The sequence below is a fragment of the Pectinophora gossypiella genome, chromosome 26, assembly GCF_024362695.1.
Source record: "Pectinophora gossypiella chromosome 26, ilPecGoss1.1, whole genome shotgun sequence".
Lineage (NCBI taxonomy): Eukaryota > Metazoa > Arthropoda > Insecta > Lepidoptera > Gelechiidae > Pectinophora > Pectinophora gossypiella.
Window position 1 is genome coordinate 5,037,478 of NC_065429.1, and position 20,116 is coordinate 5,057,593.

The 20,116-nt window shown below is 38.2% G+C and overlaps 1 protein-coding gene and 1 long non-coding RNA gene across 2 annotated transcripts in view; both read left to right on the forward strand.

Annotated features, from left to right (window-relative positions):
* LOC126378594 (uncharacterized) overlaps window positions 1-20,116 on the forward strand; it is a 109,041-nt gene that overhangs the window by 69,496 nt on the left and 19,429 nt on the right. The gene's annotated exons all lie outside the window — the stretch shown is intronic.
* LOC126378457 (carnosine N-methyltransferase) lies at window positions 1,234-18,515 on the forward strand. Its single transcript, XM_050026831.1, has 8 exons — window positions 1,234-1,481; window positions 4,053-4,341; window positions 4,982-5,103; window positions 6,301-6,451; window positions 8,356-8,508; window positions 15,729-15,880; window positions 17,041-17,122; window positions 17,840-18,515. Exons 1-8 carry the CDS (start codon window positions 1,393-1,395, stop codon window positions 17,942-17,944), a joined length of 1,143 nt encoding a protein of 380 aa, XP_049882788.1. The 5' UTR covers window positions 1,234-1,392; the 3' UTR covers window positions 17,945-18,515.

Genomic DNA, 20,116 nt, shown 5'->3' on the forward strand with positions numbered 1-20,116 from the left:
AATAAATAACTTGATCCGGTCATTCAATAAGAAAAACGCATGATTGGCGAAAATATTTTAATACAAATTAATACAAAATTGTTATTTTAGGAGATCTAGATTAGCTAAACTGATGAAATAGGACGAATCTCCACTGTCAAATATTTTTAAAAATATACAAATCTGTAGGGATGTGCGGATGTGCGTATTCATACTTTTATGATATTATTATGAGTGCTAGTATAATACGAGTATACGAACACTATGTATGGAAGCTTTATCCATGCATGGGTTTTCGTGTTGTATGAGAGACTTTCCAGGCTACGTTCTCTAAAAATAATATAGATGGCGTTGTACAGATTTAACGTGATAATTACATATTCTCTCATGGCTCGGGTACATAATTATTCAAAAATATAATGTAATAAAATATAATGTAATGGCACAGGTAATGGCAAAGACATGTGAAAAATAATTGTGGCTTCTCATAATTTTGATTAGAATAATAATGGGTGGAAGATGTATTGTGTCTGGGTGTAATAACAAGGATCGTTATTTATACCCAAAAGCAAAGATAAAAGATACATACGTCTGTTATCCATGAAATTAGAAAGTAAAATGGTTAAAGAAGGCAATTCTGCGCCATCTATATTTTTTTGGCCTGGAATGTCCCTCATTTTGTTTTTGTCTTGACAGATAAAATCCTATCTTGAGTTTGTAAAAAAATTCCATAAATAGACAGGAGTTGTAAGTTTCATCCAATCACATGATAGAATGTGACTGTCAAAAAAATGAGCGAATGAGTCTGTAGCTGTCAAAACAGAAACTGAGATAGATGGATGATTAGGCGTCAGCGCAGTAAGTTCAGACTCTCAGTTCAGTATTATACTGTTGCCTAAGTTGCCTTTGCTAGCAGTGAGAGAGGATTTTTATTTTACATTAATAACATTAATTTTGGAAAACATAATAACGAAATAGTTTGCAGGTGTCTTACTCGATAAAGTTAATCTTTTCGTTTCTATTTAAAATGTCAGACTTTGTGCCAGACGTTTGCGTGATTAGCACTCTTTTAACTATTGTTATATTGTTGCTGTTGTTATTTTTGTTATGTAGCCTGGAAGAAAATGCTATAAAGCATTAAGGTCGCGAAGTGTTTGATGCTATAAATAATATTTTTTCTATTTGTATTTGTTCGCCAATCAACTGTATAAAAAAATAATGTTCATATATAATATTTGTTACTTTGAGTGATAAAAAATAACTGATAACTTGTTCACGCCATCACTAAACAAGAGCAATGGCAATGGCTGGTTAGCTGTCAAATTTTTATTGAAATAATCTCCGGAGAACCTTTGTTTTATCTCTTGTGTTAATTGTGTTTTTAACCCCAAACCACCCCGACACAACGAAAAAATGTCTTCCCCGTCGCCTGTTGACGAAATTGACGAAGCGAAGGAGAGGGAACATTTTCGCGCCGTCGTAAACGCTTTCAAATATTACAAGTAAGTAATTTCATCAATTTTTCTTTTAAAAAAAATAGATTTTGGCTCAATCGGAGCCTTTGACAACAAGTTTGTGGTATGAACTAGATGCTTTTGTCAATTAAGGTGATGTTTTATACAAGGGTAGCTTAGAGCGATAGATAGAAAAATGGTCGGTCGGTTCGACAGTGAGATCGCCAATTAACCTATTTAGATTATAACAATAGCTTTGTTTATGCTCTCTGCACGTGTGCCGCGGTTCTGCTCCCCTGGTACCGTAAGGACGTAACTGCAACACGCTCAAGGTTATTCTAGTTGCTAACTAGTTATTTTATCAAAGGTATCATCACCATGGGTGTTCTATATCAATCTCCTTACATATAGGTGTTAATTTTGTTAGTTAGTGCATTAGAATATTATTTTTAAAAGTTATAAAGGCTGGATTTAAATTTAAATTGTCATTTACATCTTTAGAATGTTGTAATTACCTGTGAGAAGTATGAGTTTACTCTGTATGAAATACTTGTAATATAATTTCCGATTTTATTTTACTAATACCAATAAAAAACTATAGGTTCCAGGAAAAATCAATGTCCTACAGGGACCATACTATACTAAATACTACATTAAAGTCACTAGTATACTAAATTAAAGCCTCAAAAACCAATTTATTTCTAATCTTCATGTCAGTCTGTCTCTGAGCTTTGGCCTCTTTCCACCTCCTTCACTCTTAGCATCTTCACGCCCTTATCCCCAAGGGGTAGGCAGAAATGTAAGTATACATGTATATGTATACATGTATACATGTATATGGGACTTAAACATAGCTAGTGAAGAGTAGGTATACACCTACTCTTCACTAGCTATGTTTAAGTCCCATGTGTCTAGCTTATAATCATAATTTAAAATTGAAAAGGGTGCATTACAAATTGCTGAACTTAACAGAACAAATCCTTGTGCCTAATGGTTCGTAATGGGGTGGACAGAGTTTATTCTTCTATTGTGGCTGTGGGGTGGATTACCACCCTCATCAACCATGGTGTCAAGGTTATAGATGTATTATGGAGGCACCAAGGGCCAAGAGTTTATTATATCCCACTTTATTGTTTGTTGTGTCTGCGTTTGTATGTTCATGAGAGTGGAAGAAGATTGTCAGGATCGTCATAAGTGGTATTCCGTGGTCCCCGTCTACCCGAACGGGAAATAGGTGATGTATCTGTATGTGTTCATCACAAATTTAAGAGCCACGTTCTTGTCTGTGTAGCATTCTCCATGATACTATTAGGAAAAAATAGGACAGTGGTTTCCCTCCTGCCTTCTCCTTGGCTGTATGTGTTATCGTACACAAAAACTGCAGTTATTATTAACGGTGATGCAATTGTCTGTGATTCACACAGAACTCGTGATACTGTTGCTGCCAACGTCTGACTAATTGTATGATAACTAATGGTGATACATATTTTATGTAAATAAAGATAAAACGGTCATTAGTTCGTTGTTATTTGTTTTTGATGCGCTTTAATAAATCTTTTGTTTGTCTCGTAAGGGCTCACTAGGGAACTGTTAGTACTAAAGAATTATATTTATTTACTTTACCATCGTAAATTCAAAAACGTCATCTATCCACTCAATGAAACTGCTTATAGTTTAGAGTAGAGGAGAGTCTACTAATTGTAGTTTAAACCAAGAAAAAAAAATATGTTACCAGTGTAAATTGTTCACCACACATTTACATGTATTTAGTTAAATAAAAGGTTTTGAAATAAGGTACTTTCCAATCGGCGTTCCCCAAAATCACTATAGATGGTATTGTTAACTTCTAATTTCACAGATAACAGACATAATTATGCATCTTTTCTTTGTTTTTGAGTCTAAATGATGACCTTTAGGTTGGTATTAATAAACTAATCTCAGCTTCGAGACTGCTCTCAAGATCACGTCAATGTGACAGTTCTTATATAAAAACAGGGACTTGAGCATGATCTTGAGGGCAGTCTCAGCTGAGATTAGTTTATTAATACCATACTAAGTCACGTCAAAAAAAAGGCTAGAAGTAGGTGTGTATACCATACGTCTCTACCTACCTCTAAAGGCGTGATGCTGTTTGTTTTGTATGGAAGGGTCTGAACCCTTCAGATGTCTGAACATCTTCACGTCTTCGTCTATCGTGTGGGCTATGAGATTACCAACCTGTTCAACCCTGACACAGGGTTATTGTTGAGCCGCCAAAGGCCCCTGACATAGCTCTTGTAACAAATAGATCAGTAAGTAGTCACCGGGACCAATGGCTTAACCTGCCTTCCGAAGCATGGATCATCTTACTTACGGCCTCCGTGGTCCAGTGGTTGAGCGTTCTGCTCACGATTCGACTCGTGCTCGAATCCCGGTAGGGACACATCGTGATCCCTAGTTTGGTTATAGGACATTACAGGTGGATCACCTGATTGTCCGAAAGAAAGATGATCCGTGCTTCGGAAGGCCCGTTAAGCCGTTGGTCCCGGTTACTACTTACTGATCAAACCAAATCAAATCAACCACCTCACAACTCACATAATAGAAGAAGAAGACTAACTCTAAAATGTGATTTTACAGACTATGCAGCTTGGACCGGATACACAAATCGGAGAAGATAATATCCACCCTACTACCAACCCACCAAAGGCGACTCGAGAAGTACACCACGTACCTGACTAAATTCAAGAAATGCTTAGACGTCAACAACACTATAGTGCATATGATAATCAAAGATGTGGACACAATGTTCGAGAACGTGGACCACAGCATGGACGGTGTGAACGGGACGGAGAGCTTCGGTTGTGACTATAATGCATGTGAAATGATATCGCAGAAGCAACACAAAATGCAGCATGACGTTGAAAAGGTGAGGTTTCGGAGGCTTTATCTTCTTTTTTTTTTTGTTTTCTCTGAAGGGCAAGGCAAAGGGAACTATGCCAATACAGCCATGATTATGTATTTTTTTTTCGTGATGATGATTAATGAAATGATGAAAGGTGATGACGATGAATGATGAAACCTAAGCCCCCACCCTCGGAGCAGACTCCTACACCGAACCCCGAACGAATTAATCCAAAAGTCCGCATAAACTTTCGAGTTATAAAGCGATAGATCATCATCATCACCAGCCCATTAACATCCCCACTGCTGGGGCACGGGCCTTCCCTATGGATGGATAGGGAGATCGGGCCTTAAACCACCACGCCAGCCCAGTGCGGATTGGTGGTTATTAACGACTGCTAATGCAGCCGGGACCAACAGCTTAACGTACCTGCCGAAGCACGGAGGAGCTCGAGATGAAAACTTTTTTTTGTGGTCACCCATCCCATGACCGGCCTTTGCGAAAGTTGCTTAACTTCAACAATCGCAGACCGAGCGCGTTTACCGCTGCGCCACCGAGCTCCTCTAGATATTGGATAGGAACTAGGCTATGGTCCCTACTCCCTTTAACAATGAGGTCACATGCTTAGCGGTGATGGAAAAAAAACTTATTTACGTATGTTTAGGTACAATCAGTTTTAAAGAACATAGTCCGCGATTGGAGCAGCGTGGGCGCACCGGAGAGGGAACAGTGCTACAAGCCCATACTGGACGAAATAGAGGCGCTCTACTCTATGGAGGAATACAGGTTAGTACATCATCACTAATTTAAGAGCCACGCTCTTTTCGGTGTAGCATTCTCAATGCTTCTTCTTCTTTGCGAGTCGATGGCGAGTCACAAGATCGTCATAGAACCTAAGTAGCATTTTTTTTGTATTTTTTTTTTATTATCTGGGCCTTACGAGGCTAATGGAAAGAAGATAAAGCCTCCGTTTTTTTGACGTGACTTGCTTTCCCTCTTGCCTTCCGCACCGCAGTAGTCTGTCTGACGCGAGTGGGATAGCGCCCTGTGTACTCTATTTCAAAGCCGTACTAGGACTCCTGTCCTTCGCTGAATAATACTGACAGTTACTGCTGCCCTCTGTCGGGTTCCAGGTTACAGTCCCTATGACTCGTTCCTTCCGTCGGCCTAACGGGTTGCATATCAGCGAAATGCAGCGAGATGTGATTTTGTTCGCCCGGGTTATTCATTCATTCGCTTCGTTCATTTTAAAATTAACACTTGTGAATCATCCGTCCCTTTCCTTTTCGGCGGATAAGAAAATGACGGGTATAATTTAAAATTAGACGGTGTGTACTAGAATCAACATCATTATGTATTAACTAGATGTTGCGTGGTTCAGGTGTCCTATATTTGTTTGAAATTGCCTCACTTACCTCTTTGTATGGCGGCCATCTTGTTTTTCCGCCATTTTGATTTTATATTAATCTTCTTCTATTGTGTGGGTTGAGAGGTGGAGTACCAACCTCATCAACCCTGGTGTCAGGGTTACTATTGAACCGCCAAAGGCCCCTGTCATGGGTCATGTAACTACTACTTACTTACACATGAGTAAGTTATAACCGGGACCAACGGCTTAACGTGCCTTCCGAAGCACGGATCATCTTACTTTCGGACAATCAGGTGATCAGCCTGTAATGTCCTAACCAGACTAGGGACCATAAAGTAATTTTTGTGATGTGTCCCCACCGGGAATCGCACCCAGGACCTCCTATTTATATTAATAGTACCAACTAAGCACTTCTGCTCATTCCTGTCATGGTTGAATGCCTACATTGATAGTTGTTTGTGGTATTGTGATAAATGTTGTACCGGATAAGAGCCTTCAGCGCTCCCCATTTGTCCGGCCAAGTAGTTAATGCAATCTGCGGAAAACCTACAATAAGTCACGTAAAAAAAATGATGTGGTATTGTGATGTTTGACGTGTACTGTCCACCCCGCAGCGAGCGTCGCGGCGTGAAGGTGCTGGTGCCGGGCGCGGGGCTGGGAAGGCTCGCGTGGGAGGTGGCAGCGCGGGGGTTCACGTGCCAGGGGAATGAGTTTTCTCTGTTCATGCTATTTGCGAGCAACTTCGTGCTCAATCGGTGTCCGGAGGTGAGCTGGTATTTTTTTCCATTCATAATCTTTTACACACCTGATTCACCTGATTGTCTGAAAAAGTAAGATGATTCCGTGCTTTGGAGGGCACGTTAAGCTGTTGGTCCCGGCTATTAGCCGTAAAGCACCTTCACCAACCCGTAGTAGAGCAGCGTGGTGGAGTATGCTCCATATCCCTTCCGGTTGATTGAGGGGAGGCCTATGCCCAGCAGTGGGACGTATATAGGCTGTTTATGTAATCTATTACACACATACATACACACACACATACATATCATACATATCTCTACATATTCTATTTTTTATCTTCAAACATGAATATTGAACATGTCAAGTCACTGTGGTCCTGTGGTACATTCGGTCGCCTCTCAAACGGAGAGCGCCAGTTCGCACTTGCACCAATGAGTTACTATCACAATTAAAACACATAATAACGGGTTCTTACCGCGTTTAAATCAGGGATGGTGAGCCTAACGCTCTAACCACTAGACCACGGAGGTTGTTTTTATGATTCTTCTCCTGTGTGGGTTGTGAGGTGGATTAACAACCTCATCAACCCTGGTGTCAGGGTTACTATTGAGCCGCCAAAGGCCCCATGGCTCATATAACGACTATTTACTTACATCAGTAAGTAGTAACCGGGACCAACAATATTATTTTTTTTGTGATGTGTTAAGTAATCGCTTATTTTCAATATAATTTCAACGTTTTTATTTTATTTTAATATAGTTATAAAGTTTTGTCAGGTGGTAAGTAATAGCTATTAGCGTCCAAGATGGCGTAGTGTTTTTTTAACGAGAGTGGTCCCTAGATGGAGTTGTTTCTGTACGAGAGTGAACGCAGCCGCGGTTCGTCGCTGACACACTAGATGGCGTTGTTACCAGCGCCGTGTTATACTAGGTTGGGGCCCTTTCTCCGGGAGGGACGGCAATGTGACATGGCCTCGCATTGTCGTAAAACTGGGATGGCGTATAGGGGTTAATCTACCCCGAGACGCGCTTTTAATAGCAAACGCGAGGGAAGCACCGGTGCGTTCGTCAGAGATCCCGGAGCTTCCCGGCATGCGCATCGGAGGGGTTTTAGTCGGTACGAGTCCGACATACCCATGAGGATTTCCCCTTCGTCACCAAATAAAAAAAAAAGATTGCGGCCCTTGGGCACACAAGAATTTGGGGTCTTTTTTGAAAGTAAATAAAGGGAATTGGAAAGTAAAAAAAGAAAAACACTTACATTTTTTACTACGTACCTATGAATCCATTTATAGGTAATCAAATACAGCATAGGTTTTTTTGTTTTTTTGAAAAGTCGCAGTCATCGATAATATAATGGCGTAGTATAAGATATGCCTTGTAAATCTAACCTTCTGATAAGATTCCTGATTTGTGAAAAAAGTTAATGTGTTTTGAGAATAAATGTGTGAGAGAATTTGTGGATCCTTCGGGGCCCCCCGAGAATGGGGGCTCTGAGCACGGGCCCCGTGTGGCCTTATATATATATATATATTTATTTATTTACTTCGGAAAACAAAGAGTTCCATTGGTGTTAGTAGCACTTAAAGTAGGTTAGTAAAATTAAACTAAACACAAAACAAATAGGATTCATAATGCGCCTATTGCCACGCGCACGAGATGCCACACAAGCGGACAGTCTGGACTGTGGGCGACCACCTGCAGGATGCTGCTGCCACTGGCGCGCACGCGCCTCAACAAGGACGCACATCGCTTGCGCAGGATCGCCGGGAAACCGTCCACACGCTCATCCGCGAACATGCCTGAGGCACTGCAGTAGCGCGGCAGCCCCAGCAGCATCCTAAAGGCGTTATTATATTGGACCCGAAGCTGCTTATGGTGAAGCCGGTATTGGCTGTCACTTCACATGATGATAATCTTACTCTTTTCCAGGCAAACAAGTACACAGTCCACCCGTGGCTGCACCAGTACGTGAACAACCTCACGTGTGACCACCAGCTCCAGAGTGTCACCTTCCCGGACGTGAGGCCCGCCAGAGACAAGCCAGCCGACAGCTTCTCTATGACCGCCGGGGACTTCCTCAAGGTGATAAATGCACTAAACTAGTTTCCACGAATTGGACATTTTGCGAACTGGACTTTTTGCAAACTGGACGTTTTGCGAACTGGACATTTTGCTAACTGGACATTTTGCTAACTGGTCATTTTGCTAACTGGACATTTTGCTAACTGGACATTTTGCTAACTGGACATTTTGCTAACTGGACATTTTGCTAACTCGACATTTTGCGAACTGGACGTTTTGCGAACTCGACATTTTGCGAACTAGACTTTTTGCTAACTGGACATTTTGCGAACTGGACATTTTGCGAACTAGACATTATGCAAATTGGTAATTTTTTCAGAATCAGAATCAGAATCAGAATCAGACATTTATTTGTAGATATGGGTACATTAAGTTGGTAAGAGTAGGTACAGTTAATAAAGTATCTCCACATCTTGCCATGTTGGCGTACAAATATTTAGACTTAAAACTATAATTATACAATCAAAACAATTACATTTTCATTTTCAGTTAGACCAATACAGCAGGTATATTATATATTCAATTTAAATTGTGGTACAGTCTGAGAGGTAATCATTAATTTTATAATAGCATTTTTCTACCAAAAAATTATATAACAACTTTTTAAATTCCGGTACACTATCACATATTTTTATGCTGTTAGGTAAATGATTATAAATTTTCGGTGCCATGCAGATTACACTGTTATACATAAAAGATGTTCTGGCGCTACGTAAACAAAATCGTTCTTTATTCCGTAAGTTTATATTATGCTTTTCTGATACCTTAACAAATAGAGTCGTGTTGGTCTTAACAAAGATTGACATCTCGTAAATATAAAGAGAGGGCAGAGTCAATATTTTCATGGACTTAAAATTTGGTACACAGCTGTCTGTCCTTTTAAGTCCACACATTGAACGTATACAACGTTTTTGAGCTTTAAATATGGTTTCTTTTTCACAACAATTTCCCCAGAATATAATTCCGTATCTTAACTGCGACATAGCTAGGCCATGATATGCTGTTAAAGTCGTGTCTCTAGAAACTATTTTACCTAGTTCATATAGAGCATAGGCAGATTTACTTATTTTTTTTATTAGTTCCTCGGCATGTGCTTTCCATGTGAGTTTGTGGTCAATATCCAGTCCCAAAAATTTTGTAACATCAGTTTTATGTATTTTAGAATCTAAATAATGAACATTTATATCACTTGATAATTGTTTACGGTTAAAAAAATGCATTACCTTTGTCTTTTCTAAATTTACTAATAAATTGTTAGAGTTTAGCCATTTGATTACTTTGTTTAACGTATCATTTATTTCAATTTGGTAATTATTAACATTTTCGCATTTTATAATAATAGTACTGTCGTCTGCAAATAATATCATGGGATTTGGTATATGTTTGGGTAAGTCGTTGATGTATAACAGGAACAACAGCGGACCTAATACGCTTCCCTGCGGAACACCATGCATGACTTCTCTTTCTCTTGAAGTATATGTTGTCTCTGTTCTGGTGATCGGGCATATTCTAGAAATTTGTGTAGTCTGTTTCCTTTGACTTAGGTACGATTTTATTAAATTAAGAGCATTTCCTCGTATTCCATAAGCGTGTAATTTGTCGTATAATTTTAAATGATTGACAAAGTCGAATGCTTTCGTCATATCCATAAAAATTGAACAAACTGGTATATTTTTATCTATCTTAGGTACTAAATGATCCATAAATTCATAAATTGCCATATTTATCGTGTAATTTTTCCTAAAACCCTTTTGTTCTGGCGTGAGAATGTTGTACTTATCTATATAGGAATAAATTGCATTGTAAATCACTTTCTCAAATATTTTAGATATGACAGGTAAAAGAGCAACCGGACGATAGTTTTTCATGTTATCTCTTTCACCTTTTTTAAATAAAGGCTTTATGATAGCTGGTTTCAATCTTTCGGGATAGATGCCTGTGCTTATACTAAGGTTAATAATATGACTGAGTGGGTTGGCAATGACTTTTGAGACGTATTTTATTACTGTAGTAGAAATGTCATCGTAACCGACGCTTCTTTTATTTTTCAACTTTTTAATTATCTCTATAACATCTTTGGGAATAACCGGCTGGATAAAGATGGAACTGTAAGAATTATTAATAATTGAATTTGTGCAATTATTTGCATTTGCCTGACATGTATTCGATTGTATTTGATCAACAAAGAAATCATTGAATGCTGTAGCGATCTCACTGGGATTGGTTATATTCTGATCGTCTTTTTTTATTTTAAGTATGGGTTCTTTAGGGTAGTTTTGTTTGGATTTATTTATAATTTGCCAAGTAGCCTTAGATTTGTTAGATGCAGTGTTTATGTCGTAATCATTTTGAGCTTTTTGAGTTAATTTAAGTATATTTTTTAATCTCATGGAATATGTTTTTAAGATAGTGTTATTTTCATTATTGGGTTTCTTCCTATAGTTCCATAACAACTTGGCCTTTGTTTTACTGCATCGTTTTATACCCTTTGTTATCCACTTTGGTTGCTTATTGATCCTAATTGTTATGACACGGAGAGGAAAACAGAGATCATATAACAATTTAAAAATATTGATGAATGCATCATATGCCTTATTAGGATCATCTACACCATATACGTCAGTAAAATGGACACTATTCAAACAATCTAAAAACTTTCCCAAATTTTCTTTACTATAATCCCTGTTTTTAATTCGCCAATAATTAATTAAATAAGTTTTTTTAACAGGATATTGTAGCAATTGTGCAGTATGATCCGATAAGCCCCAGTCTAGAATTTGACTCTTACAACCTCGTGCGTAACTATACGCGATATTATCTATACAGGTACCACTTTTTAATCTAGTAGGTTGATTAAATTCAAGCTTAAGATTGAAACTTTGCAAGAAGTTTTCAAACTCTAGGGTTATTTTATCTTTAATAAGAGTATTAATATTAAAATCGCCACATATAATTATCTTCTTATTTTTCTTATGTACTAGCTTGTATAGCATACTCTCAAGTCTATCATAAAACATGTCTAGTTTAAATCGTCTATTATCTGGAATCCTGTATACATTCAAAATAATTATATTATTATTCACAATTTCAGCTGCACAGCACTCAATAACACCCTTTACGGACAATTTAATAATTTCTGGAAAAGCTCTATATGCATGTCCCTTTTTAATTAAGATACAAGCTCCTCCTTTCCGTTGGCAGTCTCTTGAAAACGAAGTAACTAGATGATAATTAGGAATCATTAGTATACCTTCTTGACCGTCTTTTATGTTATGTTCCGTAATGCATATGGCATCTACATATATTTTTTTAACAGTTAATTCCTCCAAATGCAAAGTTAATTGATCAGATTTTGTTACAAGGCCAGATATATTTTGGTGCATTACAGTTAAACTATTATATAAGAAAAAACTCAGATTTTTGGCTATTCTCTTGAATCTCATTATAAAAAAAAATCAATATCGGTTTGTGTATGCACGTTATTAGTTTCTTTTGCATTAAATATACCAATTTGATTGTTCCTACAATTGAGGAGTATGATATCCAATATAAGGGAACGACATGTGCCTATTTTATCAATTTTGTTCTTTCTCCAATAAGAAAGTTCAGAAACATGTACATTTTGAAAATATGAACAGATTAATTTGACTGATCCATTAAGTTTAGTTTCGTTTAGGTATTGATTTTTGTGAATATTTCCAAACAGAACATTAGTGTTTACAAAAAGATTTAAATAGTGATATAGTGTACACTGAAACAATACAGGATCTCGATCATTTGTCCCGGCCAATATAATAATGTAATCAGACTTTCCAAAATCATTACATAGTGAAAGACTATCCATTAGCAATTTATCCATTGAAGCATTAGGTTTTAAAACTGATGTGACGTGATAGTCTGTACCCAGTCTTGTTTGCAATAAGTTTCGCAGATTTCTTCCAGTTTCATCAGCAAGTAAGAGTATTCTATGTTTAGTAGTAACAAATAGGTTAGATTTACTTGTATCTTTTGTTTTTTTTATGTCTTTATCTGCTTTGCTTATATATTCTTTTCGGTCGTCGTCTATATGTTGTGGAATTTTGATTGCTTCTGACTTGTGTTTTTCCGTTTTTGATACAGTTTCTGTATTATCTTCAATTTTCTTTTTATGAGCCGTATTCTTGTCCTGATTTGCACTTATAGGAGTCGTATATAGAGTAATCTTTTGAGAGGTGTCAGATAATTCCAAAGTTTCCTGGTCAGGTAAGTTTGTGTTGCTCTTCTCTGATATAGGATCATTTCTAGGACTTAAATGGTATTCAGTAATTTTTTTATTTATTTTTTTCCGTTTGTTTTTCTTCTTCGTACTCGTTGTTATATTTATATTAGATTTTTGACTTATAGGATTTGCGCAGATGTGTAGTAAGTTTTTTATCTTTATGTCTTGTTCATTAATTCTCTTTTCGAGTTCAATTTTCTCCAATGTCAAGTTCTCCATTTCATTTTCAGTAGATTGTAGCACTAATTTCAAATGATTAACCTCATCTTTTAATTTTTCTATTGCATCGTTTTGGAGCGCAGATAAATCAGGTAAACTCGAGAATTGTCCTCGAGAGCTATACTTTGACCACTGAGAGCTCATACTTTCAATTGAACGTGTTGAATGTGTCCTCTTTTTTCTATGTGTAATAAAGTTATGTTCAATTTCTGAGGTATTTTCGCTGTTATACAGTGGTTTTGGGTCAAGATTTACGTTCATTGAGGGCTCAGTAATATTTGATTCCTTTGAGATAGTAATACTTGACTCCAACTGGCGTGGCGGCTGGGATTCGACATTGATAGGGCTTTGTCGTAGTACCGTGGTATGTACCGTCTCCAAATCATCCGATTGTATGGCATTCTTCGAGTTAGCATTAGTTTTAGGAGTTGAAGAATTCACTGTGGACGATTTTTGTTTTTGCGGGTCATTTTGGAGATCTAAACATTTACGGCATTTCCATGTTTGCTTGTTTTTCATTAAAGTAAAAAGGCTATATGATACGCTTGCACAGTCTAAATGATAGAACTTCTTACAAATGCTACAGGTCAAATAATCATTTTTGAGGACTTTCTGCTTGCATTTAATACAAGGAGTAGATGGGGTTGAAGACATTTTTGCAATTATTGTCGTGACCTCTATTGGTGAAAAGTAGTACTAAAAGTGTATCGATCCTCTTTCCATAACACTATTATTTCTGCGCCATCTACCGAGGAGTAGTTGTACTAACAAGGATCGTAGTGCTTCCAAAATCTGTCTTGCTTTGACGAATAAGTTCGTTCCTATTACACTAAGATTTAAGCTCGCTCAATTACGTTGCAGAAAAACTTTTTATTTTCTTCTTTGAGGCTTTCGCTCTCGATTTAATATAGCAAATTGGATTTATTTACTGAGAAGTATGATTTTTGAACAGTGGTACCAATATGAATGAATCAATCTCTTCCACACATCACTATTTCATGCGCCATCTATCGGGGAGTAGATTGTAGAAGAGTGGATCGAGGTGCAAAGTCCAATTCTACCTTCCTTCGACGAATAAGTTCGTTAAAAAATAATATTTAAATTTAAACACACTATCCACAATTTTTTATGAAGATAATTTACACTGTCTTATTCTTTGTGGCACTCCGCGTACTGTATAAATAACGTATTTGATTTTTTATAGTATTAGATATCCGAAAACTGGCAATGTTGTGAATCTTAGTGCAGATATATTAAGCAGCTGCAGATCACTCCACTAACACTTCCACTGAGTATTTGTAGCACTATAATTCGTTTTTTGTTACTTTTATTTTTCACTTCGCAGTAAAACTATTTTTTTCCAAAATTGTACACAGAGCCAGTGTTTATACTATCAGCGCCCTCTGGCGAACTTCTTTCACCACTGGACATTTTGCAAAATGGACATTATGCACCTAAAGATCCGAACCTTTGTCGTGATGAGCGAGTCAGTCAGTTGCATAATATAAAAACAATCAGTGATGACTATACAGTTATCTATCTAGGATAGAAGAGCGTAGTTTATGTGTCTGTCTCTTTCTACTCATCATCTATACAGTCATGAGCAATATAATGTACCCACTTTAGGACTCTGTCGCACTAACATATTTGACATTTAGTGAGACTTACAGTTCAATTTGTCAAAAAAGTTAATGTGACATGGTACATGGTGCTCGTGACCGTATATAATGGTTTTAGAGATCCCCCAATTTAAGTAAAAAGAATACCCGTGTTAGGAGTTTCTTACTAGGAGGACCTATACAGGGTGTTAGTGACATCGTAACGAATACTTTGCGACGGAAAATTCCACTTAATATTAAATGAGAATAATGAGCTGAATCACCCCCCCCTCAGTATTTGTTACGATGTCACTTACGCCCCGTACAAGTACGTACAGAAAGCCATATGAGTACGTATGGGTGTTAGTGACACCGTAACGAATGCTGAGGGGGATTATTTACATTATGATTCTGGGTTGATATCAAGTGAAATTACCTCTCGGAAAATGAAATTTGTGTATTTTTTAAATTATTTTCAGTTCCATACTTTTGCGACGGAAAACTCCACTTAAAATCAAATCAGAATCATAATCTGAATCATCTCTCAAAGTTTTCGTTACCATGTCACTAACATCCTGTATACCGCTTTCGTAATCCTATTATCCTTCATCCGCTCTACGTGTCCAAACCAACCTAACATTCTCAATCTTCGTCATTATCGTCTTTTACACCACATCTCTCTTTTTTTGACACACTGTTTCTCACTCTATTACTCAAACCCACACCTACCAAAATGGTCTAAATCATCCCTCAAAGTTTTGGTTACAATGTCACAATAAATAATAATAAATAAAAATAAGTTTATTTCTCACTCACAATTACAGTAAAACTTAACATAGTACTACTCACAGTGAACATGTTTGTATTGTGAGAGAGACTGGTGTCTATACTAGACGGAATGCCTGTGTTACGGATTACCAGGCTCTCTTCCTCCCTATTTTCATAGTACATGGCAAATAGTACACTCTTTAAAATTACAGCTATAGGTGTGTGTGTTGTAAACCTACGACGCGAAGTGTCTTGGGATCGGGAGCTGCCATGACAACAGCTTCCACTAACAACTACACGTGTGTGTGTGTGCGTGCGTGCGTGCGTGCGTGCGTGTGTGCGTGCGTGCGACTAACACCCTGTATATTATTATCCAGGTGTACACAGAACCAGAGGAGTGGTCGTGCGTGGCGACGTGTTTCTTCATCGACTGCGCACCCAACGTGATCGAGTTCATCGAGAGGATATACTCCATCCTGCAGCCGGGGGGGTACTGGATCAACCTGGGACCACTGCTCTACCATTACAGGTTGGTCACAGCATCACATGAGCCCTGGTAGACCAGGTGGAAGAGTGCTTGACTCTCACTATGACGTCGCTCGAATCCCAATAGCCTAAACCAAAACCTAACCCACCTAATTCGAAATTCTAAAATATCTTTATTCAGTATAACTAAAATATCTTATATCAGTAGTTTTAGAAATGAGACGTTACTGATACCTACCTATGTTTATGATACCTCAGTAGGTAGCTATAAAGATATAAGTAAATTATAAAGATATTTCTGAATTTGAATACAATGGGTAACATAGTTACACTTTGAATCGTCAATTTTTACATAACGAACGTCTCACCCGCCTAAAACTACTGCAGCTCACAACCTGTATAGCCGGAGAAATGGTACCTGGATGTACCTAATAGTATTGTCGAATTTGTTTTCGAATAAATTGTTGGATCATAAATATAATATAGGGGGATGATGACAGCCCTCACGATAGAAGCATCATCATCAGCCCATTAACGTCCCCACTGCTGGGGCACGGGCTTTCCCTATGGATGGATAGGGAGATCGGGCGTTAAACCATCACGCGGGCCCAGTGCGGATTGATGGTTATTAACGACTGCTAATGCAGCCGGGACCAACGGCTTAACATGCCTTCCGAAGCACGGAGGAGCTCGAGATGAAAACTCTTTTTTTTGTGGTCACCCATCCTATGACCGGGCTTTGCGAAAGTTGCTTTACTTCAACAATCGCAGACCGAGCGCGTTTACCGCTGCGCCACCGAGCTCCTCAGGTAATTGTTATGTTAATAATGACGCGAACTCTCTCGTTCTTTTTTTAATAATATTTTATAAGCAACTTGCATTATATATATTTATTCAATTATTTTGTCATTGTTACTGTAGTTTCACTTTGTTATATAGTTTTCAATATTAAGATAGTAGCGTTATTTTTATTGTTTAAGTCAGCGTTTGTCTTTGTACTGTCTTAGGCATCTGTGCATGTCCTTAAACCTTTGCAGTGCGCTTAAGTTTTAAGTTTTAATATTTTTATACTGTTTTATATAGGTGGAAACCTGTTATTGGCTTAGTTTTTAAGTATGATTTTCTTTTTGCTATAGTTGTTAAGAGAGTTGGTCTCCCAAATATAAAATAAATAAATAAATAATTCGATATGTTTTGTTCCAGCGACATGCCGACGGAGAACAGCATAGAGCCGCCATATGACATTCTGCTCGAGATCATCAGGGACGTCGGCTTTGATATAATGGTAAGTTCATCAACTCCCCATATCACACCCCGGACACTTCATTTAAAAGACCTCGTTTCACACAGACATTACACATTGAGGTTATCGTACAGGCGCATCTGTGTGTGTGACGTCTGACGCCATATGAATGAAGACTAAAGTAAGACCTAGTTCAGCTGCTGGTGGAGAGCGGAGAGTTCTGTTCGGAGTATTATTCCTTATGAGCTTGAGTTAATGTTTGCAGGATATGCTCTTTTCTAAGGAATCACGCGTATTTCCCGTTGATCAAGAATTCCACTTAATACTATCCTGACACACCAACACTTTTTGAATCACCTGATTGTCCGAAAAAGTAAGATGATTCCGTGTTTCGGAGGACACGTTAAGCCGTTGGTCCCGGCTATTAGCCGTAAAAACACCTCCACCAACCCTCAGTGGAGCAGCGTGGTGGAGTATGCTCCATACCCCCTCCGGTTGATTGAGGGGAGGCCTGTGCCCAGCAGTGGGACGTATATAGGCTGTTTATGTATGTATGTACACCAACACTAGAGCTTAAGCTCACGATTAAGGCCAATTAAGGTCAGTGGTACATTCATCGCTGGATGAACTAAGTACCTACACACTCTCTCCTTAGACACAAACACACACTCCACACACACAGGCACTTTTTACGCACACACTCCACACACACTACTAAAGTACTAACTAAATAATTATGTAATAATATTTCCTTTACAGAAAGAGCGGACGGGAGTGAAGACGAAATACGCACAAAATCCAAACTCAATGATGCAACACGAATACAGCTCCGTGTACTTCGTATGCAGGAAACCTTATTGCTGAAAGTAATCTATTTATACAACACTAGTTAATAATACAACCATAGTTTTATATATTTGTGTCAGTAAGAATGATAAAGGGAGGCCGTCAGAGGGATATACAAAGGTATGGGGGAACTGTTTTAGAATTAAAAATAAGAATAGTTCTCAAGAACTCGTTAGATGGCGCTTAACTAAAGGTTACTGGGTTGTTGCCAAGATGCCAAGGACAGAAAAAAAAACTTAAATTTAATTTAAGAAATAAATAAATGAGGCAAAGATTTATTTTCTTATTCTCATTCTCTCGGGACATTCTGATGAGATTCCGTTTTCTTTTTCCGTTATTTGTTAATTAATTTTACTTTCAAAACATAATCCTTGTGAAAAATACGTTCCGTTTTATGATTACAAAAAGAAAATGACAAATAATATAACGTTCCGTTCCTTGCAGTAACCTAAGTTCAGAGCCATCTAACCAGTAGCTAGGATATGAAATTAAAACAAAGAAAATCCCTCATTTAAAACATCGTCCATTGATCTCGTCAGGCTCAAAAAGGTTTACAAAAGAGACGAAATATCACAAGGGGTAATCTTCTTATCGTGTGGGTTGTGAGGTGGAGTACCAGCCTCATCAACCTGATGTCAGGTGCCGCCAAAGGCCCCTGACATGGCTCATGTAACGATTACTCACTTTCATCAGTTAATAGTAACCGGGACCGTCTTCCGAAGCACGGATCATCTTACTTTCGGACAATCAGGTGATCAGCCTGTAATGTCCTAACCAAGCCTGTAATGGCTCCAATTCCTGCAGACGCCTCTTAATTTTATTTTAAGTTATACCCGTCACTTTCTTATCCGCCGCAAAGGAAAGGGACGGATGATTGACAACTGTTAATTCTAAGATAATTGAGTTAATTCTAAAATGAATGAATAACCCGGGCGAATGAAATAGGCATCTCGCTGCAACCTGTTTGACGTGTCAACTTAATTCAGTCGGGTTATTGGCCTAAATAAAGTTTTGGAAGGGTTGTTTAAATTTCTGCCTATTTACGTGTGTTTTTTATGCCTATGGATTACCCGTCCCTTTCCTTTTCGGCGGATAAGAAAATGACAGGTATAACTTAAAATAAAATTAAGAGGTGTATACAGGAAACAGCGTCATTAAGAAACTAAAAGTCCCTCTCGACGGCTTAACGATTACTGACATGAATTAATACTGACGAGTTAACGTGCTCTCCGAAGCAAGGCTCGAAACGCCAACAGTCGCAAAGACTGTTTGCTACCGACAAGTAGAAATGTAAGCTTTTTATACATAACTCACGCCTATAACCCCTAATGGGGTGGGCAGAGCCACAAAACAGGTGTTAAGATGGGCGCGAAGTACCGCATGGTGATAGGTTGCCAGCCCATCGCCCATAATGGTCCATTATGAGCAGAGAGTTACCGTTCCCAGGAGTTTTCCCCAGTCCATAACCATTTTTTTTTTGTTTTGGTTTTCCCCGAAGGGTAAGGCAAAGGGAACTATGCCCATACAGCCATGTCTGACGTATTTTTTTTCTTGATGATTAATGAAATGATGAAAGGTGATGATGATGAAACCTAAGCCCCCACCCTCGGAGTAGACTCCTACTCCGAACCCCAAACGAATTAACTCAAAAGTCCGCATAAACTTTTGAGTTATGAAGCGGCTTCCTGGCACGAAGCGAAAATAGGCAGATACACTTTGTTTATTGAATACTCCAATATAATAACACTCGCGAATGTCTTCCGACTAACTTAATGCGATCATTAACCACAAAACACCACTTCGTATTAATTATTTAGATTATTCAATGAAGAAAGCAACTGTCCCGTTCCCGTCTCCCGCCAAAAAGCCCAGTCCATAACCAGGAAAGCTCAAAAGTGACAGCTAACGTTTCAAGATTAGCCCAGCTGACGTCACCTCAACCTGGGTTGCCATTTTGTAAAAAATTAGTTTTTTTTTCCAAAATGGGAATATTCTTGGGAACGGCACATCACTGGACCCGATAGATTGAGTAAGGCCGTATACAGAAAGAAAGCTGGAAACTTATAAGCGCTTACCGGCGCTTGACAGCGCTGGTCCGTTCTACACAAAGGAAGCAGGTTGTCGCAGTTGTTTATTAATACAATACAATACAAATACACTTTATTGCACCAAAAAATAATTTTAAATGGC

Coding starts and splice junctions, on each gene's coding strand:
- LOC126378457 (XM_050026831.1), top strand. CDS start 1,393: ATGTCTTCCCCGTCGCCTGTTGACGAAATTGACGAAGCGAAGGAGAGG. Junction 5,104..6,300: donor TACTCTATGGAGGAATACAG/GTTAGTACATCA, acceptor TCCACCCCGCAG/CGAGCGTCGCGGCGTGAAGG. Junction 17,123..17,839: donor ACGTCGGCTTTGATATAATG/GTAAGTTCATCA, acceptor TTTCCTTTACAG/AAAGAGCGGACGGGAGTGAA.